The sequence below is a fragment of the Microcebus murinus genome, chromosome 20, assembly GCF_040939455.1.
Source record: "Microcebus murinus isolate Inina chromosome 20, M.murinus_Inina_mat1.0, whole genome shotgun sequence".
Classification (NCBI taxonomy): Eukaryota; Metazoa; Chordata; class Mammalia; order Primates; family Cheirogaleidae; genus Microcebus; species Microcebus murinus.
The window spans coordinates 34,875,950-34,901,560 of record NC_134123.1 but is presented as its reverse complement, the minus strand read 5'-3'; the positions used below and the strand labels follow the sequence as shown (position 1 = coordinate 34,901,560).

Genomic DNA, 25,611 nt, shown 5'->3' with positions numbered 1-25,611 from the left:
GCGGGGGGATCCCAGCTCCCTCCCGGGCCCCCCGCCGACAATTAACGCGGCCCCTCCCGCTGTGATGTGGAGGCGTGGGGGGGGGCCGTGGCACGATGGCCACCGAGGAGGGGACGAAGCCCCCACCGGACTGCATCCAGACAGGGTCACGGACGGGGCGTCTGAGCCAGCTCCCAGCGAGGTCCCTGCACCCCCCAGGCGCTGTGGCCTTGGGCAAGCTCCCCCCACACAGGGCTACGTGTGCCCGCCGGGCACAGGGCCACCTCCGTGAGGCCTCGCTGGGCCCGGCCCTGTTTCTCTGAGTCTGCACAGAAGCGGGTGCAGGCGGCTTCGAGGCAGGGTGGACGCCGGGCTCCCGGCTGCCCGGGGTGGCGCAGAGCCGGGAGAGGGGCACCCGGCCGACCCCGCCGTCAGGGACAGACCCAGGCTCTGGCCCGGCCTCCTTCCGTCACTGCTCTGCCACCCACTCCCTCCCCAGCTCAGCGCCCCTTCCTGACACCCCCCGCCACGCCAGCCCTGCACCCGGTGCTGGAGATCTGGGGGGGGGAGACCAACACCCACACCCAAGGGAAAAGGGGGAGACGCTAGCATGGCTGTGGCCAGGACAGAGAGGCAGAGGCGCCATCAGGGGAGGCTTCCTGGAGGAAGTGGCAAGGGAGCGGAGGTCTGCTGGGGAGAGGAGGTCACCAGCATGGGGTCGGGGAAAGCAGCCCAGTGGAGGGACAGCAGGCGCTGAGGCTGGGGGGACGCTCCTCCCTGAGCCGTGTCCTCATGGACCACGGGGGGTGGCAGTGTCAAGGGGGGGTGTCAAGGGGGGGGTGGTGTCAAGATGCCAAGCACAAGGTCAAGGTCGTCGCTGCACCTGCTGTGGCGGTTTCCACCCTTTGGGGGGGGTGGGTGCCTCATCTTCCCCTGGGGGGCGGAAGGGGTGAAGGACAGGGTGGGGGTGGCGCCCGAGGCCAGGGGCAGGGCCGTGGGGGCAGAGGGGAGACCCCCGTGCCAGCCTGCTCTCCTCGCCGGCCCTGGGCCGTGGTGGGGGCACGGCCGGGGGGGGGGGCTGGCCTCTGGGCACAGGGCAGCCAGATAAGGCCGATAAGGGACAGAAAATAGCAACAGATGCAGACTTTCCCACCACCGGGCAGCGGGGCAGCTCGGGCCACGGAGGGGCAGAGGAGACGGGCAGCCCTGCCCTCCCCCAGGGGCTGCGCCTGGACTGGCCTGGGTCTGGGCCACTGCGTCCCAGATGCCCTCGGTCCCCCAGGCGGGCCCGAGAGGCAGGTGTGCAGCCGACCCCCCGGCTGGTGGGGCAGCGTGACCCTGGCGGGTCCCTCCCTCCAGTCCACGGACACAGACCGGGGCTCCGAGGGCAGCGGCCGCACCCCCAGCCCCGCGGCCTGGACCCGCTGCCCACGCCCTCAACACGGGCTTGAATGCACAATTGCGGGGGGCGCCAGGGCTGGGCGGGGAGGGAGAGCCGGCTGGGTGCCTGGCCGGGCCAGCCCTGCGCTGATGGCACCTTCCAGCCCGTCCCCGGGCGACTCACCCACCAGGTGGGCTCTCTGGGCGGAAGTGCCCTGGAGCTGCCCCTCCCCAGCCAGGGCCCCCACCTCCTGCCCGACAGCGTCTGTCGCCCCAGGCCACCACCAGCTCCACCTGCAGAGGAAGGAGCCACGGCAGCCCCCAGGGCAGTCCTGGGGGGGAGGGTGCAATTCTGGGGGTCCCCCAATCACAACAGCACTTCCCGTCCTCAAAAAACCCCAGACTTGGTGTCACCCTGTTTGATCGATGGGGAAAACCGAGGCGCAGAGCTGTCGTGTCCTCGGAGTCCTCACCCACCTGCTGTTCCCACTCAGGGCTCTCGAGAGGGATGGGGCGCAGCAGGTCTGTGTGGCTCCCAGCCCGGGGCCTTGTCTCTCCCCTCGCCGGGCCTCAGTTTCCTTTCCTGGCCCCTGGCCTTCCTCCTGTCTGCCGTCCCCTCTGACTGGCCCCAGGGCCAGGGCCTCCGGGGCTGTGCCAGCTATTTGCCGTGCGGCTGGAGCCAGGCGCCCTTCCCTGCCACGTGGGGGTCCACGGGCCTGCCTGCCGTGGTGCAGGCCTGCGAGGTGACCCTCCCCTGGCGCCATGGCTACCGCCGCCCAGATCCCTACAGACGCGTGTGCACAGCCCTCCACAGTTTATGAGGCTCTGCCAGGACCCTCGTTGGCACCTGCCTGTGGGAAGGGAAACCGGCTCCATTGCACAGATGAGGAAACTGAGGCAGAGAGCAGCCTGAGCTGCCCCTGCCTGGCCCCATCAGGGGTCTCAGGCCAGTTACTGACTCTGCTTCTCGGGGCCAGGCGGACTCGCAGCCGCGCCAGTCTCCGGGGCTCACGGGGACCTGCCCAGCCTTGGTTTTCCCATCTGGCAAATGGGTGTGGACCCACCAACCTGCAAAGAAGCGTCAGGCATCCCAGCAGCCGGGGGTTAAGAGTGAGTGGACGGGTCCGCAGGGGGGGACAGGACCTCTGACACCACGGAGGGCTGGGGGCACGCACAGGGCGGGGAAGACCAGGTGGGCGTGGGGTGCCGGCTTCAGGCAGGGTGGCCGTGAGGGCTTCTCGGAGGAGGTGACATTTAAGCTGCAAAGAGCCCAGGAGAGAACAACACCCCAGGCCGAGGGCACCGCCAGGCAAAGCCCATGGCATGTTCTAGAAACTCGAGAAGGTGGAGGTGGGCAGAGAGTCCAGAGCACAGGGGTTCTTGCGGGGAGCTGGGGTTTTATTCCGGTCACCGCGGGAAGCCCCTGCCAGACACCAAGTGACTGCCAAAAGCTGTCCGCTGTGCTGCAGGCCTGCCTCCGCCTCCAGGCAGCCCCCCAGCTCTGGGCCACCTCCTTGGGCTCCCTCAGGACCCTCCCCCTGCCCCGAGTCTGCCCCTTCTCCCTGGCCGGGCCAGCGGGCCGGTCCCACACCCTGTCCCCAGAGGCAGGGCCGGCGGAGCAGGCAGGCGGCGGGGAGGAGGGAAGAGAGCCGGGGCCTGAGAAAGCGCAGCCGCGCTGATAGGGGCGAGATCGGTTTCAGCCGGAGCCGCGCCTGCCAAGTCCACATCCTATCGCGGGGCCCGCGCCTACTCCACATTCATCACCACTGAACTCAGAGACTTTATCGACGCTAGGGGTTGGCGCCATCTCTGGGCCCGGCCACTCCCGGCCTCCGATGGGGCCGATAGCGGCTGATAGATTACACGAGATTGTTTCACTCCGCAGAGCTGATTACCAACGCTCCTTGGGGGAGGGGGCGGACCACGTGGACCGTGGCTGGGGCCGGGGACGGGTGGCGGCGGGGTGGAGTGGCCCAGACCACGGCATGGGGTGAGGGCAGGGCCAAGGCCACGGCAGGGAGCTGGGGGGAGGAGGAGGAGGAGGAGGAGGAAACTGCCCCAAGAAGTGGGCTCCCCGTGCGGCCTGGTTCTCCCTCCAGATGGGCGGGCGTGGCTAATGGGGCTGCCACCTGCGGCCAGGTGGGTGGAGGCAGGCGGCTTCCCAGAGGGGACTGGCTCCAGGGACAGACCTGCCACCTGCCAGGCGGGGCCCAGCCCGAGACCCGAGGGGGCCCTCGGCAGCCCACCTGCTCCCTCCGTGGACCGGCCCGTGGGCACGTGGCCCTCCCGCGGGGAGAGGGCCTTCCCGCCACCCTCTCCCCAGCCGGGCTGAGGCCTGGGAGAGGCGGGGAGCCCAAGGCCGGGGTGTGGGGGGGGAGCCCCAAGAGCCCCCTGAGCCCGGCGCTTCCCATTCACGCCATCACGCCACTGCCCGAGGGGGTGGTTTCCACCTCCTCTTCCCGGCCAGGCCGACCCAGGGACGCCTGGTGTCTCACAGGCGCAGGACTTGCACCCGCACCTGGGGCCCGGCGTCCAGACCCGTGGCCAGGACCCTCGGATGCTGTTTGGGGGGAAAAGATGACATCGCACCCCCCAGGTCAGACTTCCTCCCTGCTCGGGGTGGCAGGCAGGGTCCCAGGCTGCGGGACGACTTCATCCCAGTGTACAGATGAACAAACCGAGGCCAAGGGGTGGGGGTGGCGGTGGCTTCCTGGTCCCAGGGGAATCTCGGCTCTGCGGGGGGCCGTGCGTGGACCTCCTTGCCCAGGGTGCGGGAACCTCGGGGACACCGGGCTCAAACCCTGCTGGGCGCCCCCCATCCCCCGCCCCCAGCCTGTTCCCCCATCCCCCACCCCCAGCCTGTTCCCTCAACTGAACGCTGGGAGCTGAAGCATCGGCCTCCAACCTGGACAGAATGGGCGGCGCCAGGCTGAGGACGGCCGCAGAGTCCCCACTGGGGGTGGCCGTGACGGTGGCTGGGGGGGGGGTGAAGGTGCTTCATGCCACAAACTCGGAAAGCGCAGAGGCGGCAGGCTGCACCACAATAAAACACACAAAATCAAAACAAAAGCGACAAACAGTGGCGCCGTCTCTGCAGGCGCTCTGCGGGGTCCCCCCGCCTGAGGACAGGGGCACGGGGACACGCCTCCCCCACCGCAGGACGTTGGCCGGGGCTCGCCGGGGCCCGGCCCTGCGTCTGGGTGCCCGGCTGCGGGTCCACCAACGGGGCGGGGGCCGCTGCGTGGCCACGACAGGCAGGAGGCCAGACGGGGTGGCCTGTCCCGAGAATGTGCCCCACAGACCCCCGCCGTCCATCCAGGCTCGGCCCTGCTGGGGAGGCCAAGTCCTGGGGTGTCCGGGTCCCCTCCCTGCAGCCCGCCTGGGCGCCAGCCCCCCGTGAGTGCTGTCCACTCAGCCCCAGGGCCCCCCATTTTATGGGAGAGCACACCGAGCCTCAGGGGTTTAAGCGGCAGGTCCCAGCGGCCCCCCGAGAACCCCGGCGGGCAGGGCTCGGCACCCAGGCCGCGCCCCAGAACCGGTGGCTCCAGCAGGCACGAGGGCTGCATCGACGGTCATCTCGGGGCCTGGACGTGACGGCCTTGAGCCAGACCTCCGGCCGATGGCCACGGGAGGGAGGGTAGGGGTAGCCCTCGTGGGTCAGCGGGTGGGGTAAGGGTCAGCCCTGCTCTCGTCCGACTCCCCGCGCCACCGCGGCCGCGCAGAGCAGGTGGAGGGGAGACGCCTGGTGCCCGGCCGTCGCAGAGGAGCCCAGAGGACTCACACCCTGGGCCCGGCCCCGCCTGCGGCCTCTGGGCACAGCCGCCACGTGGCTGGCGGGGGCACGTGAGGACAGGAACGCCTGCCTGAGGCCAGACTGTGCGGGCGGGCGGGCGGCTGGAGACTGAGCCGCGTCCCGAGTGCTGCCACGCTGCGGCTGGGGTCCCCGGGGACGACCCCATTCTCTGCTCAGAGCGTCCGCCCCGCTGGCCCCTCTGCAAGCACGCTCCTCCCCCCGCCACCCTCGCCTGCCTCTGCCTCAGTGGCACCGCCTGCCCTCCGGCCACCTGTCCCCAGCAGGTCCCCCCTGTGGCTCTGCGTCAGACACGCGGGACTCCCCGGGATGCGGGCTCATTTCTTCCTGGGTCCATCCTCTCTCCCCACCAGGCCGGGGCTGCGCGAGGTCACCTGGGGTCGCCAGGCCGCGGCCCTGTCCGTCTGGAGAACCGGACCAGCGCCCTGCCCAGGTGGGGGGCGCGCAAAGCCAGCAGGGGGCCCCAAGGGGCGAGTCGCAGCCCCACGCGGTGACGGGAGCCCCTGCTCCCCGCTGGCGATGGCCCAGCACCCCGAACTCCACGGCTCTGTCTGGACAGCGCTCGTTTTGGGGGGCTCTGCCTTCTCCCGGTTTCCTTTACTCCTGTTCGTCTGCCTCCTGGGACGGGGCAGGCGCGCCGAGTGGATCTGGAAGTCAACCAGGGGAGCATTTACGGAGCACCTGCTGTATGCCCTGCTCAGTCCTGGGGGAGCCAGAGCTGCCCCCCTGGGATGGGGACCGGTGTGAGGGGAACTTCCCAAGGGAGGCTGCCAGGCTGCCGGGCTGGCTCTGTCCCTGACCCTGGGGTGGGGGGCATCGTCACCCACTTCACCAGACAGGGGACCGAGAGCCCAGAGAGGTGAGGGGACCCCGCCGGCCGGGGTGACGCCTGGGTCTTGTCCAACGGCCCTCCCCATTTCCTCCCATTAGATCTCAGCCCAGACCCTCCCCCTCCCCTCTGCGATTTTCCACTTGCCCACGTTGAAAGACGCCCCTGCGTGCGGCTGATTTTGGGGTTGGGAGCCCCGTGGCGCTATGGGAGCTGGGCGTGGGGGGGGCGGGCTCCGGCCAGGACCGGGGCGGGAGGGGCCCACCCAGCCCCACGTGGCCGGCGAGACACACCGTGGGGTGCAGAGTGGGTTTGGAACACGACCCAGGCCCCCTCGAGTCTCCTGGCATGTGAATTCCTGACAACGGAACACCTGGGAGACCCCGCGTTTCTGGAATATGCCACAGCCACAGAGAAGAGAGCCCCCAGAGGACGTGCTACCTCAGCCCTCATGGTGCAGATGGGGAAACTGAGGCCCAGGGAGGGGAGGTGGCTTGCCAATGAGCACGGAAACCATCCCAGGAGGCAGACAGACTAGATCTCCTCCCGGTGTTACAGATGAGGAAACTGAGGCGTGGCAAATGGGTTGGGACTGTTGCCCATTAAGATGGCGGCACGGAGGCCCCGCAGGACGGGCTCTGGAGGAAAGTCACCGCAGGAGAGGGACCCAGACGCGGGAGGCCAGGGAAGCCGGCCGTCCCAGGCTGGCCCTGCCCCACTTCTGAACGGGGCCCTCCAATTCAGGCTGTGGGGGTCTGGGCTCTGAGGGTCAGCAGGTCCCCCAAAGGGCAGCCTGTTCAACCCGTTGGCCAGGCAAGGGAGTGGCCCTGGTGGGGTGGCCTGTGGAGCCTGGGGGTGTCCCCAGGGGACCCCACTCCCACGGCAAGGGCAGCCCCTGGGGAGGCTCCGCCCTCTTTATGGAAGCCCGCCCCATGCACAGCAGCGTGGCCAATTGCTGGGCCTCATTCCCGCTCATTTGCATGCCCCATTTGCATTGGCTGCAATCAGACAGGTTGTGACAAGTGGCTCCCTGGCTCTGGGGGGCTGAGATCCAGGGGGTCCCAACTCTGGGGTGCTGGGATCTCCTAGTGGGGCCCAGGTCTGAGGGGCTGGTATCTAGGGGGACTATGCCCTGGGGGGCCTGGGATCCAGGGGGTTCCAAATCTGTGGGGCTGGGATCTAGGGGGACTATGTCCTGGGGGGCTAGGATCCAGGGAGTCCCAACTGCAGGGAGCTGGTATCTAGGGGGGCTGTGGTTTCGGGGGCTGGTATCTAGGGGGGCTGAGGTTGAGGGGGTCCCAGCTCTGGGGGGCTGGGATCTAGGGGGACTATGCCCTGGGGGGCTAGGATCCAGGGAGTCTCAACTGTAGGGAGCTGGGATCTAGGGGGGGTGTGGTTTAGGGGGCTGGGATCTAGGGGGGCTGTAGTTTGGGGGGCTGAGGTCGGGGGGTCCCAGCTCTGGGGAGCTGAGATCTAGGAGGACTGTGGTTTGGGGGGCTAGGGTCAATGGGGTCCCATCTGTGGGGGGATGAGATCTAGGGGGGCTGTGGTTTGGGGTGCTAGGGTGGAGGGGGTCCCATCTGTGGGGGACTGGGATCTAGGGGGGCTGTGGTTTAGTGGGCTGGGGTCGAGGGGGTCCCATCTCTGGGGGGGCTGGGATCTAGGGGGGCTGTGGTTTGGGGGGCTGGAGTCAAGGGGGGTCCCAGCACTGGGGGGCTGGGATATAAGGGGGGCTGTGATTTGGGGAGCTGGAGTCAAGGGGGGTCCCAGCACTGTGGGGTCTAGGCTGGGGCTGCGCTGTGGGGGTGTCGGACTGGGGGTGACCTAGGCCCAGGTCTGGGGAGAGAAAGAGCTGCGTGGGGGACTCTGCAGTGCAGGCTGTTCCCTGTCTGGTAAAGCTCCGTGACAGCCATTCACCAGTGACTCAGGGGAGACACTGACCCAAGGTCACACTGCGGGGACCTCGCCCCAAGCCCGGCCCCTGCACCCCTGGCTGGCTCTCCCCGCCTAGGCAGGGCCTGTTGGGGGCCACTTCTCGTTTTCGGCTGCCCTGCCCCAGGGACGGCTGTTGTGGGGCCTCCTTTGCAAAACGATGATGATGGTGGTGGTGGTCTGCGAGGACCCGACCCAACCGCGCAAGTCTCCTGCAGAGCCGGGGGCACCGGCTCCTCGAGGCGGTGGCAGCGGCGGTGGGCGAGGTGCCGAGTGGGCTCCGGGGGGCGCGTGCGTTTGTTCCTGGCATTGGGGTGGGCTGAGATAAGGAAACAACTGCTCGGGGGAGCGCGCAGGCAGATAGATAACGCGATAGGCGCCTCCACCGCACGGAGCCCATCGCCCTTTTTATCGCAGTTCCCTTTTCTCTCTTGCTTGCTGGGGGGAGGGGACACACCCCGGCCCACCGCCCAGGCCGTGGGACTCGGGGCGGCCGGCTCACGCCCTCCCGCCGCGTCCAGCACACCCAGGACCAGCCCAGAGCCCGGGGGGCGCAGGGAGCGGGGGGGGGGGCCCCAATGCCGCAGGGCAGCAGCAGCACTTGCCCTGGGGGGCCCGGCCACCCAGCACGCCCCTCGGCCGCCCCCCAAAAGGGACCCGAGGATGGAAGGGCCAGAGGAGGGAAGCTCCTGCCCAAGGTCACACAGGAGGGGAGGGTGGGGCCCCTCTGGCCTCGGGGAGGGGTGCTGGGCACGGCTGGGGGACCGGCGGTACCGGGAGACGCCGGGGAGCTGGCCAGAGTCAGCCAGGAGCTCCCAGACCTTAGTGTCCTCAGCCCCATTTTACAGATGTGGAAACTGAGGCTCAGAACAGGACCGTGCCCGAGAACCAGAGCGAGGGGGGGCCGGCCCTGGGTCTGGGAGACTCCTAGACCCAAGGACAGACATGTCACCTGGAGCCGCCTGGCCACTGTGGACAGGGCAGGGCCCTGGGCCTCTGCAAACGGCAGCTGTTTGCCAAAAACCGTTCAAGAGCTGCAGTGTCCGCAAGGGCGGGCAGCGGGCAGCCCAGCCCCAGGGACCCTCGGCCCACACGGGACCCCAGGGAGCACCCACTGCTGCCTCCGGGTTCGCTGAGACCTGAATTTTTTTTTTTTTGAGACAGAGTCTCACTCTGTTGCCCAGGCTAGAGTGAGTGCCGTGGCATCAGCCTAGCTCACAGCAACCTCCAACTCCTGGGCTCAAGCCATCCTCCTGCCTCAGCCTCCCGAGTAGCTGGGACTACAGGCATGCGCCACCACGCCCGGCTAAGTTTTTCTATATATTCTTAGTTGGCCAATTAATTTCTTTTTATTTTTAGTAGAGACAGGGTCTCGCTCTTGCTCAGGCTGGTTTGGAACTCCTGACCTCGAGTGATCTGCCCGCCTCGGCCTCCCAGGGTGCTAGGATTACAGGCGTGAGCCACCGCGGCCAGCCCAAGACCTGGATTTTTTTACCCAGTTCTCCCATCCCACTCCTCCAAGGCTGAGGAGGCTGGAACTGCAATGGTGCCCGCTGTGCAGGCAGGGAAACTGAGGCCGAGGGGTGTCACATACAGGGTCCGAGCTATAGTCACTCCATCCTACACTCACTCCCCCCCATGTATGCTGGAAACAGCTGGCTTTGTTTAGAATATTGAAACAAAACCAAACCCCAAACACCGCAAGAATCCACCTTTCTCACCAAGGAGACTTCTTTCTGGGTGCAAATGAAATGACCCCCCAAAACAGGCAAGCACAGAGGCAGGCCAGTCTCAGCCCACACCCTGCAGCTCCCGGGACAGGGCTGTGTGGCCACCAGCAGTGGCCTGCCCTCTCTGTGCCTGGCGGGAGAGGTAGGGTGTCCGTGGCTGTAGATACCCCAGAACCCCCCGGCCAGGATGGAGACCTAGACCTCGACCAGGCCTCCAAGTTAGAGGCCCTTCTGCCGCCTCCTGTGCTGTGTGACCTAGGGTGAGTTACTCGACTCCTCTGAACCTTGAGTTCTCCAAGGCTGCTGGGAAGACCCACTGCCACCGTGCATCCGAACCCAGGCCTCGCAGGCAGCCAGAGCTCAGTAACTGCCCGACAACGGCCACCCCTCATACGGTCCTAACCGGGGAGTCCCAGATCCACCCCCCGCCCCCGGCCTCCTGCCTCGGGGATCCCGCAGACTCTCGTTTCCCCGAGAGTTGCGTAAAAAATAAATTCAGAAAGAGGGAAAGCCGGCCAGCGTCCCTGCACCCACTGGGAGCCTGGGGCAGCTCCTCCGTGGGCGCTCGGCTGTCCCCAGGGGACGCGGCCGCCGTCGCCAGGGCCTCAACCTCCCCTCCTGCACGGCGGGCCCCGCCTGCCCCCCCGAGGCTGCCTCACCTGTCCCTCAGCGGGAGGATTAGCCGCACGCCAGGCCCTAATCGGCGCTAATCGCGGCATCAGCGCCGGATCTCGGATCAGCTGAAGGAGGCGGCTTTATCCAGACAGACGCGGAGATGGTACCTGAGTCCCATCTGGGTGCCGGCTGTCACTTGCGGCCGGGAAGGCAGGACGGCTGGGGACAGGCTGGGAGACAGGCCGCCAGCCCGGGGGGCGAAGGCGCGTCCCCGACACTCGCCGGGCTCTGCTCTGGGGGCCCAGCAGCCAGCAGGGACACGGACGGGGGACGCTCCTGCCTGGCACTGCGTCCTGCCAGCAACCCACGGGGAGGGCGCTGTGCTGGCAACTATGTGACAGGTGTGGAAACTGAGGCACAGACATACCCCCGCCAAGGGTTTGAGCCGGGGCAGCCGGGTTCAGACTCCTGGCTCTTCCCCCAGCTGCCCCCCGCTGCTGGGAGGTGCGAAGCCCCCCTGCCCGGCCCCCGCGTCACGCCAGGTTCTGCCTCTCCCGAGCCCGGCCTCCCCCTGCCACGGGCTCGCTCTGGGCCCGGGACCCCGTCTCGAGCAGAGGCCGCCATGGTGGTGCGGGCCGGACGCTCTGCGGTTCAGCCCAGGGGGGGGGGCCGGGACAGGCTGGGAGCCTCGGCCAAGGGCGCCCCTCCCGGCCCCGTCCTCCCCGCCCTCCTCCCTACCTTCTTTCTCAAAAACATAATTTATCTGTGTATTATCAAGAAATCCAGACACTTTAATCAGTGAGCTATGAAGTCAGAATTTCCATCCTTATCTCGGGGAGGAGTGGAAACGGAGGAGATAGGGAGCACTGGTGGGGAATGCTAATGGGCGGGGAGCCGGCCATGGGCCGCGCCGCTATCTCCCCATTATCACGGCGGTATCTCGCCAACCATCTCGGCGCAGTAATGGGGCCAGTTCAACTTTCCCAGTTATCACGGGAGCTGAAACCTGTGCCCGCCAGGGGCCCGGCCGGGAGACAGCGCGGGGCGGCCGGGGCCCAGCCGCAGCCGGGAGGGAGGGGGGTGGCCGGCCAGCCGGGGCCCTGGGGGTGTAGGTGCCCACTGACCACCACGGCTGCCACAGGGGTGTGGGCGGGAGGTCCCTCTGCTGTCTGGGGAAACGTTCGGTTTTGATGGAGCCGGGCATGGGCCTACTGCCCGGGAGGGGAAACTGAGGCAGCCTTGCTCGCCCTCCCGCAGGGTTCCAGGGGGCTGGGTTGGTCCCAGGCCTCTTCCTGAGCTGGGCAGGCCCACCACGATGCAGAAAGAGGGTGGGGGGTGTGGGGGGGGCGGCTGGCAGGGCGGGATGTGAGCACTCTCTCCTTCTGCAGGGTCCCCTGAGCCCACTGGGACAGGCCTGGGAGCAGGAACGACCCGAGACAAAGGCAGCTGGGTGGGCACGTCCTAGCGGGCTCTGCCACCGCAGGTCCCGACCTGGGGCTCAGCTCACCCGCTGCAGCCCCACCCTTCGCTGCGGGGGGGCTGCCCGCCTGTCCACAGGCCCCCTCGTGGGACCGAGCACCAGGGCCCTTGAACACCATTGGGAGGAGGGAACCCCAAATCCACTTGTTCCAACCCCCTGGGGACTAAAAGGGGTGGGTGGAGTACAGAACGAGGGTCTCACTCGAGCACCCCCCAGCGGGCCTGAGTCCCATCCCCTGGCTCTGGGAGCTCTGGGACTCTGCCAGGCCCGGCCATGGCTCTGGGGTCCACCCCGCAGTGCCAAGGCCCGGGGGAGGGGAGGAGAGGGGCTGCCCGAGCTCAGGCAGCCGGGAGAGCCACACGCATGCAGGCGTGGACGCCGCCTGGAGCTCAGCAAGGCCTCAGTTTCCCATGCCTGAAAGTGGGCTTCCTGGAGCCCAGCCGGGAGCAGGGAGGGGTGTCCCCTAGCCACCGCCCCTGTCGCACCCCGCTCTCCCCACAGAACGTCTGAGGGCGGCTCCTCCCCCAGCGTGGGGAGCCTGTGAGCTCCAGGGCTGGGTCTGACCTCTAGACTCTGAGCCTCAGTTTCCCCCTCTGTGCCCTGGGCTTCCCTCAAAGGCTGCGGGGAGCAGCATGTGAGGTCCTGGCTATAAGGCCAGGGCACGGTGCTGGGCACAGGCAGGGACCGAGTTAGTGCGCAGAGAACTCTCGCTGTGGCCCGGTGGCGGCTGGGTCTGCAGTTCCCCCTCCCCCCAGGGGGCTCGGGCCTGGGGGCTGCACGTTGCTTGGGGAGGCCGCGTGAGGCCCGTGGCCGGCAATGGCTCTGAGCCTCGGTCTCCCCTCTCGTCACAGGGTCTGATCGCCGGATACCAGAGGAGGCCATGCAACCCAGGACCCTCGGGCAGCCCCCCTCAGATCCTGCTGCAGGTAGGAGCCGGCGCCACCTGGTCCCGGGCCCTCCCTGCCTGCCCCCCGAGTGGGGTGCACGGAGCGGGGCTTGGAGGAGAAGAGGGGAAGCAACGCAGGAGGCTGCGGCAGGTGCGAGTGCCTGGGGCGGGGCGGGGCGCTGGGTGGGGTTTGGAGGTCAGGCGACAGGAGCAACGGACACCCGGGGAGCCCAGTGGTCGGCGCAAGGGGAAGGGTGGGGGGGGCCTCTCCTCCCACAGCTGGGCCCAGCTGCAGGTCGGGTCCCACCAATCCTCACGACCCTGGAGGTGACCGTCACCGCCCATCTCGCGGTGGGGACCAGGGCTCAGGGAGGCGCAGTGAGTCGCGTGAGGACCTGGCTCGCGCCCCCTGGGTGCGCGCTCTGCAGACACGGAGCCATTTGCGATGCGTTTGGGCACGGCATTCAGCGCTGATGCTGGCTGGCGGGTCTCTGACCCCATCCAGCCCTGGGGTCCGGGACAGAGGGGACCAGGAGCGCCAGGGCGGGGGCTGAGCTCTGGCCACAGCCGGGCTCACAGAAGCTGCGCACCAGCTCCCACTCCGCAGGTGGGGAAGTGGAGGCTCGGAGCAGCCACAGGCCCAGGGCAGGCGGGGGGACGGGGATGGGGGTGGGGGGGCCCTGCTTATCTGTCTCACTGGGCTCTGGCCAAGGTCAGTCGCCGCATTCCTGCCCCGGCCGGGCCACTGCCTTCTCCCAAACAAGGGGCCCTGAGGAGGGACAGGGAGGAGGGGAGGAGTCCCGGCTGGAGGGGCCCCTGGGGCAGGACGCGGGGCCGGTGGCTGGGGGGCTCAGTGGGCACTGCCCAGAGAACCCTCTGGCCACCCCAGGGGCCCACAGACCCGGCTCCCGTGTCTCACGGCTTCGAGCGTGTCACCACCTCGCAGGGCCTCAGTTTTCTTGCCTGTGAAATGGGTCGACCCGCACTGACAATGACAGTAATGGCAGGTAGGATTCCCGGGGCAGGAAAAGGGCAGAGGGGACCTGGGTGTGGGGCCGGCCGGCCAGGGTGTGCTGCAGTCGGGGACAGTCCCGCTGCCCTTGGAGCACTAACTCCAGGGAGGGAGGGGAGGCAGGAGGCTCTGAAACATCCGGCCTTGGAGCTTCTGCTAAATACCAACAAGGCAGCCGCCACGTCCACCGGCAATCCCTGGGCGACCCTTCACAGCATGTGTCCAGGACCCGACCCAGCCCACGGAGGACGGGGAGGGGTGTGTGTGCTTAGTCGGCCCCCACCTCCAAGGCAGATACCGAGGCCAGAGAGGAGGCGTCTGCCCGCCCGCAGGGTCAAGAGGCCAGGCCAGGACTGAAGGCTGCGCCCTCACTCCCACCCGGCAGTCCCCCGTGGCAGGGACAAAGGCTGGTTTGCAGCCAGGACCACCTAGGGGTGCAGCCCAGGCTGGGGAGGCATGGCCCCTGCAGCCAGGGACAGGGGGCGGGGACCCGGGGGCCTCACCAAGCCTCCGCCCCCCCCATCCTCAGCCTGCCCTGTGGCCATGTGGGCAGCCGGGACACGGAGCCCCAACCCCGGTCCCACCTGACCCAGGACTCTGGGCTTGCTCCAAAGGGCTGCAGTAAGTGCCTACTGCATACCGCGGCCCTGCTTGAGGGGAGGGGCTGTGTCATTCCTGTTGCACGGATGAGAAAACCAAGGCCAGCGATGTCCTCGGCCGGGGGCCAAACCCGCCACCCTCACTCTGGGGTTCTCAAGCCAGGCCCGGTGCCGAAGCAGCCCAGGCCTCTCTCAGAGCCAGACCGTTCCCCACTTCCTGTTGGCCACGGGCAGGACCCAAGTCCCAGCCCCTTGGAACCTTCTTCTCATCCTCATTTGAAAAATGCGGCATTGGAACTGGGGTGTGCCCATTGAACAGATGGACAAACTGAGGCTGACAGGGGGCCCAAGGGAAGATGGCGCCTCGTGCAAGGAACCACCTAGGCTGCTTCCCGTGGAGGCCCCACTCTTGACCTGCCTTCCAGGCCGAGATGAGCCCTCTGCCCTCCCGGCCCTGTCAGTTGTGGCTGGGGACCCCCGCCAAGCCCTCTCTTTCCCGCCGGGCCTCCAGCTCCCAGGCTGTGGAAGGAGCCCAGGGCCCCTCACTGGGCTGCTGGGCCCCGGAGCCCCCAGCTCTGGCTGGCTTCGTCCAGCTCGGGCGGGGAGGCGGGGAGGTGGAGGAAGAGCACAGGGACCACCGCCAGCCCCCTCCCCTCCAACCAAGAGGAGACCCCAGCCCAGAGGGGGCAAGCCACAGGTCCAGGCAGCACAGCCCCGTGTCTGCCTGGCAGTGTAGTTGGAATGAGCAGGAGGGGAGGGCTGGCCGGGTGGACGGGGCAGCATCAGGGGCCGCCCGAGACCAGGGCTGGCGGACCAAGCTCTGGGGACCGGAGGGCCAGGGGGCCCTGCTGGGCAGAGGGACTTCTGTCTCCGACCAGCTGGAAAGCCCGGGTCTGACCGAGCAGCTGAGGGCGAAGAGGTGGAGGAGGAAGAGGAGGAGGAAGGCGTTGGTGGCAGCTGTGTCAGGTAGCAGGTGTTTCCCTTTGGTTCTCACAGGAGTGCTGGGGGTGGGGGGCAGGGACTACCGCCGTCCCCATTTTGCAGATGGGAAAACTGAGGCTCACACGGGCAGGCCATGGCCAGCAAGAGGCAGAGCTGGGATCTGAGAAAGCCACCTCCATGTCGCGCTGAGCGTCCCTCTGGTCATTTCATCAGAGTTCCCGAGAGCAGACCACGGAGACAGGGCAGACCCCAGCCTGCTCCCGGGGTGCTGGGGGGACTGGGCAGGGCCGGTGACGGCACAGGCTGGCCCCCACGGTGGCCGGCAGGGGCTCCGAGCACCGGAGCGGCCGGCCGGAGGCACCGCGGCCAGCCCGGAACGCAGCATTCGAGGCACCAACGAAGCCAGAGAGAAGCCACCAAGCCTCAGCCCGGACGCCCGGCCCCGGGTGCCGCTGGCTGTCCTCGTCCTGGGTCCACCCACTGTGCCTGCGACTCGAAGGCAGTAGCTAAGCTCGCCCAACGATGCAGCTGAGGACCCGGAGGCCCGAGCGGGTGGGACGTGCCAAGGTCAGGCACGCAGAGTGCAGGCCACGCCTGCCCGGGAGGGAGCAGCAGAGGATGTCGGGAGGTCAGTGCATGTGTGGCTGCGGCCTCAGTTTCCCCCTCTGTGAAATGGGGCCAGGAGGTGCTGGGCGCCTCCAGGAAGATCCAGGGGTACGGTGGCCCGGTGGGCAGGAGCCTGGCCAGGCGCCCGGGCGTGCCGGGCGGGCTGGGGTCCTCGGGGCTGGCGATACCCATCGGGGAGGCAGCAGCTGCCTCCACCAGGAGGCCTGCCGATGGCAGATAGACCCGCGGGGGCATTATTCACGAGCCCGTCAAGCCCGGGAACGTCTGGTTGGCATAGAAACAGGAGATAAGGGCACAATTAATGGCATCACATTCCCTCCTCCTTTCTTCTCCAACTGACCCATTTAAATCCCTGGCGTGTTCGGTGCCACGCTGGGTTCCTGGTGACCTCCGGGGAGGGGCCGGCCGCGGTCCCAGGCCCCGGGCAGGGCTGGGCGAAGCCTCCCGGGGTGCCGCCCCTGAGCAGGAACCCCACAGGAAGGAGGCCACCTGCCAGCGTGGCAAGGGCGGGGCTGGGGCAAGACCCCTGGGTGGGGCGGGCCTTTGCTCCCAGAGGCCCATTTCAGAGATGTGGAGACTGAGGCCCCAGGGCAGGCAGAGGATGGCGAGAAGCAGCGTGATGTTGACGGACACGCCGGTTAAGAGCCCGGCCCAGGATCTGGCACTTTTCTCGGGGGAGAAACTTAACTTCTCTGTGGTTCAGTTTCCCTGGGTCCAAAACGGAGATAAAAGTAGGGCTCCCTGCGGTTAACACGCGGCCTGGCATTCCCGAGTATGAGCTGTTAGTGATATCTGTTAGTGATACGGTCGCCAACCGGAGCCTCGGGGAGCGGCCTGCCATCCCTGAGGCCCAGGAGTGTGGAAACCACCAACGGCGTGGAGCCAGGGTGAAGCCCACGCCAGCCTCGGGGGTGACAGTGTGGGCTCTGGTGCCCCCAGACCCCTGCCGGAGTCAGGTTCAGGGGGCCGGGCGCCTCGGTAGTCCCTCCGGGTCTGTAATTCCCTCTGCTATACGCCGCTCCGCCCGACCCCAGGACCCTGAGGCTGGCCACGCCCTCGCCGCACAGCTCGCCGTAGGCGCTGCCCATTCAGGGTGACCACGGCCAGGGACGCCTGGGCCAAGGACAGCACTCACACCCCTGCTGACCTGGAGTGGCAGACACGGCCACACCCGTGGTTCGGAGGGAGGGGGAGCGGGCTGTGGAAGTGACTTGCCCGGGTGTCGGGGCTGCCCAAGCCCTCTCCTGCCCTGCCTGCTGTCACGCTGGGGTGGGGACATCGCCAGGAGGTCCCCGGAGCCTTGACCCCTGGAGCCCCACCCCCAACACTGGGCAGGGAGTGTGGATGGCTCCCTGCAGACGGTCCCTCCTGTGCAGCAGAGACCAGCCCCTGGCCCTCCTGCCTAGCCCTGACCCGGCTCTCTCTGGAACTGGCACCTGAGCCCTGGGGTGGGCGGGCAGGCGTGTGACTTTGAAGCTGAGAGTGAATTACTCATCCTGTGGCTACCAATAATTTGTTTAATCAAACTCTGAGAAGGTGTGAAAAACGCCCTCCTCTGAGAAGGAGCAGCTGGGGTGGGAGGGGCCCTGGGGAGCCCCAGGCTCCTTCCAGAAGCCCCTCCCCCACCAGCCTAGGTTTATGCAGCTTCTGGGACCCGAGGGCTCTGCACCCCCCCACCCCCATGCTCCCAACAGCCCTGGGGGGACTTATTCCAGTCCCAGGCTCTCAGGGAGGGAGCCCGGAGCTCCCACCCAGCCTCTAACACCCTCCCGGCCTCATCCTCCCCTCAGCATCACTCCCCGGACAGCCGGCAACCCGTCATCCCATCACCCCATTTTTCAGAGCTGGAACCTGAAGCCTGCCAGTGCTGGAGGTCACCCCCTTTCCAGGAAGCATCCCCGGCCGGATGCACCCCGCTGGTCCCCACTCTCAGCCTCACTCCTCGATCCACTCACCCCCACTCACACTGGCCAGGGGGCTGCGGCGAGGCCCAGTGCTGGTATACAGCAAGTGCTCAATAAACCCGGCCGAGGCAGCTCTGCAGACTTTCCTTCCCAATTTGGGGGACCTGCTCAAGGAGATGTCAGCGCAGTGGGATCCCCCAAACAGCCCCGCCGGGGTGGAAAGCACCTTGATTTTCCTTTTCAAGAAAACTCCAAGCAGGTTACTGCCTGACACTCGCCAGGAACCGCCGGCCCCGCCATGATTCACGGGGACACACCCTCTCCCCCCCAGAGGTGACAGACCCACCTCCCGCTGTCCTGCGCCACCGACAAGGACCCAGCCACTGTCCTCCGACCCCCACCCGCCCCAGCACAAAGCCAGTTTTCTTTCATTTTCACGGACTGTCCCGCCAGCCACCGGGCGAGGATCAACTTCTTGGGAACGAAGTGTGTTTGGGGAGAAAACTCCAGACGGCGCAGCGCGCGCCGCCCGCTCCCCGCCCCCGCGCCCCAAGGCCCCGCTGCCGCCACGCCCCCGCGCGCCGTCGCCTCGGGCCGGCGGGCCTGGTGGCCGCAGATAAGGCCCCTTATCGCCCCCGCGATCGCCATCGGCCGACCCGCCAGGCGCTTATCAGAGCGCACATCGACCCGGCGGGAGGGAAGCGGCGGCGGGGGGCGCGGGGGTCCCGCGCTCCCCTGGCCCTGCGCTCCGGCCTATCGGCGCGGCCATCTGGCCGGCCAAGGCCGCGCTCCGCCGCGCCCTCCCGCCCCCGCGTTTGAAGTTAATAAATGGAAAGCCTATCGCAGCCACCATCGGCCGCGCCTTATCAGCGCGGCACATCTATCTCGGCGCGGAACAAAAGGCGCACGGAGGCGCGGGCAGCTGCGCCCCGGCTTTGATGGGGGCGGGGGGCCCAAAGCGCTCCGCCCCTCCCCCTGCACCCGCGGCCCGGCCCCAGGTGAGGCCCGGGCAGCCGGCGGCGCCGCGAGGGCCACCAGCACCGCCGCTGGCAGAGGGCGGCCGGGCGCCGCCGCTTGGTGACAATCGGCCCTCCCGTCTTAACGTGCTCAGATCTGCCAGGGGAGGAGGTGCCCCGGGCCGTGAGCTGCGTGGAGGGTCCCGGCCCCGCCTCCCGGTCCGGCCTTCCCGGCCTGGGTACTGCGCGCGCGCTCAGGGCGGGCCAGAGGGCCCGGGTCCCGGTCCCCAAGTGCGCGCTCGCGGACCAGCTCTCCCAGCGGGTTGGGCTCTCGCTCGGCTCTCGCGCCCTTATCAGCGCTGGCGATCGGTTCCCAACCTGCGATCTCCCCGCGCGGCTATCAGCATTTCTCATCACCCGAGACACACACACACACACACACACACACACACACACACACAACCGCGCAGGGGAGGAGGGGAAAGAAACCAGAGAGCCAGCGCAGATCGGGACCTGTGGGTGGTTTTTAATACTTGAGTTGACATGATAGAAGGCGACTTTCGGAAAGCAGGTCCCGCTTGCACTGGGGGGAGTCGGGTTACGGGAACCGGATTCGTGCCTGCGCTCCCGCTCACCGGGGACCTCCCACGGGCAGCCCACATGGGGTCCTGGTGGCAGTGGTCATGTGGACAGAGGTGTGCCCAGGAGCCTGGGGCTGGGCAGCAGCCGCCCCACTCGTCACCTCCCAGCGGGCACCGACGACCTGCGGGTCTGCCTGGGGCGGCAGCCTGGGAGGACGCCTTGCGCCTGGCCCTGGCCTTGGAGGCGCGAAGTTAATGGCCGCGGCGGGGAGGGGTGCTTCCTGTGCGCTCTCTCCCCTGAGTGGCCCCAAGAGCCAGGGGCGCTCTCGTGGGGGCATGGCACTGGGGACGTGCAGCGGTCCCTAACCCTCCCTGCCCATGTGCCCACTGTCGAGAAACTTGGTTGCGGGCAGGGGCAGACCCCAGCCTGGGCCAGGAGCCCGGAGCCCCCTCCCTGACTCCAAGCAGCCCCCTTGGATGCCAGGGTGTGCCCGTGGGCACCTGGGGGCCCCATTTGCTGCCCATGCCGCCCTGGCCAGGACACTTGGAGGGTCCAGGAGATGTCACTGGCAGGCAGGGCTTGGGTTCAAGACAACGCCAGAGCGCCAGGGTCTGGGTGGCTGGAGCCGAGCACAGCGGCTGCAGCGGCTGCGCGCCAGCCCCCCACCTCCGCCAAGGCTCTGCAGCCGGCCGGGTGGCAGTGGGCGTGGGCTGGTCCCCGCCACCGGGCCCAGCGTCTCCACGCGGTCCCAGGTGTCCCCTCTCTCTCCTGGGTCTCTCCCCCTCTAGATACAAAGCCTGGGAGAGTCAAGCGCCAGATAAGATCACAATTTCAGCCCGTCCCGACAGAGCGATCGTATCAGGATGGGACTTGCAGAATGGAATATTTTAAACTTTATCTGAGCCCAGATCGGGCCGCCTATCGCCGCACCATCTCGGAGATGCGGGGGAGGGGCAGGCCGCGAGGTGGCCACGCACCGCCCGGCCGCGCCCCCGACCACCCCGCTCCGGCCCCCGGGCGGCCAGAGCCTGGGCCAGACCCGAGCCCGGCCGAGACGCGGGGCCGCCAGCGGAGATTAGATTACGGGGCTCGGCACCGCGCGGGGGGCGCGGCGCGGGGTGAAGGTCGCGGCGCTGGCTGGGCGGCGGGCGGGGGCGGCGCTGAGCGGCGGGGCCCGGGGGCGGCGGGGCGCGGGGGCCGGCGCTGGGTAGCGGGGCAGGGGGCGGCGGGACCGCGGGCCGCAAAGTTTGACTTACGCTTGATCTGCCGGGGGTTGCTCTGTTTCCTCCTGGACATGTCTCCGGCGCCGCGCGCCCTCCCGGCGGCCGCCTCTAGCCCCTGGCGGGCGGCGGCGGGCGGCGGGGGCGCGGCGGGGCCGCGGGGCGGCTCATGCCCCCGGCCCCCGGGCTCCGCGGCCGCCCCGGCCCGCGCCCCAGCCCGCTGCGCCCGGCGCGGGAGCCGCTGGCGCCAACGCGGAGGCCGGAGGCCCCGGGCCTGCGCTGCGGGCGCGCGGACTCCCGCGGGCGGCGGGCGGGCTGGTGCCGGCTCCTGCGCTCCCGCGCGCGCCGCCGCCGCTCGGCTTTTCTCAATGGGACCTGCGCGCGGCGAGCGGCGACCCGGCGGCCACGGCGAGCGGGCTGCGGGGGGCGGACGGGCGGCGCGGGGCGGGGCCTGCGCGGGCCGGGGCGGGGCCTGTGCGCCGCCGGCCGCCGAGCCTCTCGCCCCGCCCCGCGCCCCGGCCCCGCCCCCGGCCCGCCTGGGCCCTCCCCTCGCCGGCCCCGCCCCCGGCCCCGCCCCGCCCGCCAGGGCCTCTCGCCCCGCCCCCGGCCCCGCCCCCGCGCCCGCAGGCCTACGGCCTTCTCCCCTCCGCTCCGGCCTGAGGCTGCGTGCCCAGCCCGGCTGAGACTCGGCGACCTGCTCCGTCCCGCTGCCGCGCGGCCCTGCATCCCGCCGGGGTCCAGGCCTCCAGGGCCCCGCCCCTCGGAGCCGGCTCCGCCCCCACAGCTGACCCGACCTCTCAGGGCCCCCGAGGCCCCGCCCCTCCGTTCTGTAACCCCGCCCCCAGGGACTAGGCCCCGCCCCGGGCCCGTGGGCCGGGCCCCCAGCTTCACCTGCGCTGCGCGCGCGGGGTTGGTGGGGCCTGTCCGGAAGGCCCGGCGCTGGGCTGGCCCCGGGTGTGGGGTGGGCTCTGCACGGGGGCTTCCCTGCAGGCAGCACTGGCTGCTCCAGTCCCCGGAAGCGGGGTATGTTCATGAGGTCCCCCTCTCATTTTCCAGGCAAAAAATTGTGGATCAGGGACTGCTTGCTCAAGGTCACAGGGATTGAGGACAGCTGTCCGCCACCCCCAGCTGGGTGGTAGCATTATAATTTTATCTTACGCTTTTAGAGGTCGGGTCCCACTTTGTTGCCCAGGCTGTGGTGCAGGCTCAGCCCCCTGGGGCCCAGGATCCCCCCCCACCCGGTCTCGCCCAGCTGAGCCGTACCAATTTCTTTTAATATCCTCCACCTGCGTTTGACGCCCGCCCCGGCCCCATATTCCTGAGAAACAAGCAGTTAGCAGAGCCCAGGGTTGACAGGAAGGACTTGGCAGGGCAGACGCCTGTGCCCCACCCACCCGGTGACAGATAATGATCACGTCATACAATCATCACCGTCCACGTCACATGCCAAGGCTTGCTGCCAGCCGGGTGCTCTCGGGAGACCTCATCTCATTCCGAATTCTGTGCCCTGTGCCCGGCTGCATGGGCCAGGAGCATGTGCCCAGAGCCTGGGCTCTCTCCCTGCCCCTGCCGCCACTCCCAGGGAAGGCCACTGTGCAGGAGAGTGGCAGGCAGGACCGGAGGCGGGGGTCCGCCCCTGGGTCCCCCACCTGTTGAACAGACAGGAGCTCTGGGCCCAAGAGTCAGTAGTTGGGCCCAGGGTGCTGCCCCTCCTGTTGCTCCCTGCCCGGGGCCAGAGAGGTCTGGGTTTCTCCCTGGGCCTTCCCTCCTGCCCAAAGGGAGGCCACTTTACAGATGGGCACCTGGGAGCAGGTGGCCTTGGGCTGGCACCTGTGCCGGGTCTGAGGCTCCGTGCCCAGTGAGTGGCGGCCAGGCAGGAGCGGCTGGACATCTGTGCTGAGGTGGGCTCTTCGGGTCAGCAGGATAAAGGGAGCAGGACACTACATTATTGACATCCGTCCAGGCTGCAAGGGAAGGCAGGTGTCACTGTGGCCACTCTTTTGCCCGACCTGGCTTGTTTCTGTGATCCCAGGTATGCATAAGAAACTTAGGCCCTGGTCAGGAGTTCGAAACCAACCTGAGCAAGAGCAAGACGCCGTCTCTACTAAAAATAGAAAGAAATTAATTGGCCAACTAAAAATATATAGAAAAAATTAGCCGGGCGTGGTGGTGCATGCCTGTAGTCCCAGCTACTCGGGAGGCTGAGGCAGGAGGATCGCTTGAGCCCAGGAGTTGGAGGTTGCTATGAGCTAGGCTGGGCTCCTCCAGGCCTGGGGGGAAGTGGGACACCCCGATCACCCCGAAACTAACTGCACCATCTGTGGGGCCCATTGCAGAGTGAAGATAGGAAAATGTGGAGTGCCTTGCTCAGAACTGGAGAATTCCAGGGCACCAATAACAGAGTGTTAAGCCAAGCTGGGGTCTCCCCCACCTGGGCACTGGCCCCTGAACCCCATGGCCGAGCTGAGCCAGGGCTGCTTTGGGAGCACATTCCATCTCCCTGCCTGCCCCCCGGGCGGGGTGTCATGACAGAGGAGAGAGCTGTGGCTCAGGAGGGCAGGGACTTGCCGGCACCCCTCGGTGATGCTGGGGGACCTTGCACACACTGCCGCTACACCTCAGGGGGTCTGCTGATCGTGATGGTAAACTGAGGCAAGGGGAACCGGAGAGGCTGTCTAGGCCTGGAGGAGCCCAGAACTGGAGCAGCCACCCGTGCCCGGGAGCCGGGGAAGGCCTTCAGTGGAGCCGGGGTCCAGGAGGGGCCTGCGGGAGGCCCTGCTCAGGTGGGAGGGGAGCACTGGCCACCCCGGTCCTACAGGCTGTGCCAAGGCCCCTGTGTGTCCCCAAGCTGTGCCAGGATTCTCACCCAAAGCCACCAGGGGAGAAAGGGAATTGGGTTTAGCCTGCCTGTGGCACAGCTGCCTCCCTGGGTTCCAGGACCTCGGTGGGCTGTGCCCTGCTGGCCGGGTCTGAGCCGCTGGGTCCTGGGCCTGCGGCAGCTCCTAAACCCCTCCCCCCCCCCGGGAGGTGCCCGGGAGCCGGGCCTGGAGAAGCCCGCTGTGGACAGTCCCAGGTGGCCACCACAGGGCCCTGTCGTTACTATCATCGCCCGAGTTTCCCTTGGGCTGGCTGTGTTCTCTCTCCGGACCGCGTGTGCAGACCTCTGACAGCCGTGGCCGCCAGGGTCCCCCAGGCAGGACGTGGCAGAATGGGGACAGGTAAGAGGTGCTGTCGTGGTGGTGGCCCAGACATGCCCTCTCCCCTGAGATGACTTCGGCCTGAAGGACACGTTTCTGGGATCCGAGCAGATCCGAGCAGGGGGGTGTCAAGGCCGGGCCCGTTGCAGGCGGAGAGGCGTGTGTGAGCAGACATGTATTAGCTCAAGATTCCTCCCGTCCCCGGAGTCTCAGGGTCTGGTGTCTGGGCCCTGCCTCCGGGTTCTGTTTTGGGGGCAGTTCTCTCTCCTCTGCCTTGTCCATTCCCCTACGCTTGGGGGCAAGGTAGGAGGCACACTAGCATGGCCTAAGGGGCTCCCCACCCCGCCCAGCCTCCCCTCCCCGTTCCGGCCCCGTTGCAGTGCTTGGTTCTGCACGTGGGAGCGTGCCTGGTGGCGGCCGCCACACCAGCACGAACCATGACACAACACCTCCGAGCTGCGCCAGGTCCCTGTGATCTTTACCACCCCCTGGGGGGTGCTCCCATCCCCCCATATGACAGAGGCAGAAACTGAGGCTCCGAGTGGCCCAGCTACTCTTCGGGGGCCTGCAGTTTGGACGTGGCAGGCTAGGGTGTCACCCCAGGGCGTCACAGTCCAGAGCCCGGGTCCCCAACCCTGGCTGGGGGTTGGAGGCTGGCTTTGACCCTGGCTCTGCCTCTGGACACTGACCCCGGGCAAGTCCTGGGCCCCTCTGGTCCTGTCCCTCAGTCCTGGGGATGGTGGGGCGGAGCTGGATGCACCCCCCAGGAAACGCACCGCTGGGGGCTGGCGTGGACACTGGGGGCTGCGTCTGGGGAAGGGGCCAGGACCTGTCCGGTGACCTCTGCTTGGCCGGGCCTCCCCTCTGCTGCCTCTGGTCACCCCAGGCCTGGAGCCGCCAGGCAGCCGTGCCCGGGGACCAGCCTGACATTTGTCAGCACCGGCTGCTGAGAAGGGTTTAATTAACTTCCTGTTTCAATGGCGGGATAATGAGTTTTAAGCACCACGTGACTGCATGAGGGGGTCAAAGGGCAGCGAGGACGCCAACATAAATTAAGCGAGGAGCTGGGAGGCTGCCCGCGTGGAGGGGGTGGCTCTGTGGGCTCCCAGATGCTGCCCGGGCCACCCCTGATGCTGTGGCCGGTGCTACGGCTGCCCCTTGGCCACTGCCGGCTGTGGCCCTGTCCCCAGCACGGGACCCGTCCCGTCCCACCACCCATCGATCGCCCGGACGTCCGAGGCTCGGCCAGGACCCGCTGGACAAGCGCCCCCACCCCCAGCCTCACCGTCCTCCCCCCTCTGACAGCCAGGGACACCGGCTCCTACCTGGGGACCGTCCCCTGGTCGGCTGAGAGTGACTCTTTCACTCACTGCCCAGGTGTGTCCCACCGACCCCGCCAGGCACGGTGACACCAGGCGCAGGCATCTCCCAATCTCGGAGACTGGGGTGGTGCAGGGGACGGGCTTGCCTCCCTGCCCCCTCCCTCCCCTCGTCCCTCCTCTTTCAGTGGGAGGGACCTTGCAGGAGGCCTATGGAGACCCCCCAGAGAGGGTGATGCTTGAGTACAGACCTGCAGGCAGGGAGGGAGGGGGACCCCCGGAAACCTGGGGGCAGCAGTCCAAGCCGAGGGGGGCAGGCTGTGGGCGCCAGCTCACACCCCCCCAGCCCGGCAGGGCAGGAAGAAAGAGCTGCCCGGGCAGCCCTAGGCCACTCTCCCTGCCCCACCCTGCCCCGACTGTAGATTTGGGAGGGAAAGACGGGGTGGTTGTTCTAAGCCACGGGGCGTCGGTCGGGGTGCTGTGTCGTGTCGTGCAGCCGGACAAGCCCGAGACATGGGTAGGAGACCAGTTCACAAAGGTGTCGGGACCCCGTCACGTGGGGCCCTGGGGACAGGGCGGGACTGTGTGGCTTCTGCCCTGGGGACCCTCTC

At 68.1% G+C, this 25,611-nt stretch overlaps 1 protein-coding gene across 1 annotated transcript in view; it reads right to left on the bottom strand.

The window, feature by feature from the left end:
• The window catches only part of ZFPM1 (zinc finger protein, FOG family member 1), a 62,655-nt gene extending 42,012 nt beyond the window's left edge, over window positions 1–20,643 (bottom strand). The window contains exon 1 of the mRNA XM_020282744.2: window positions 20,521–20,643. Coding sequence (XP_020138333.2) covers window positions 20,521–20,560 — 40 coding nt within the window. The 5' untranslated portion in view covers window positions 20,561–20,643. The remainder of the gene's footprint in view (window positions 1–20,520) is intronic.
• Between the last annotated feature and the right edge of the window lie 4,968 nt (window positions 20,644–25,611).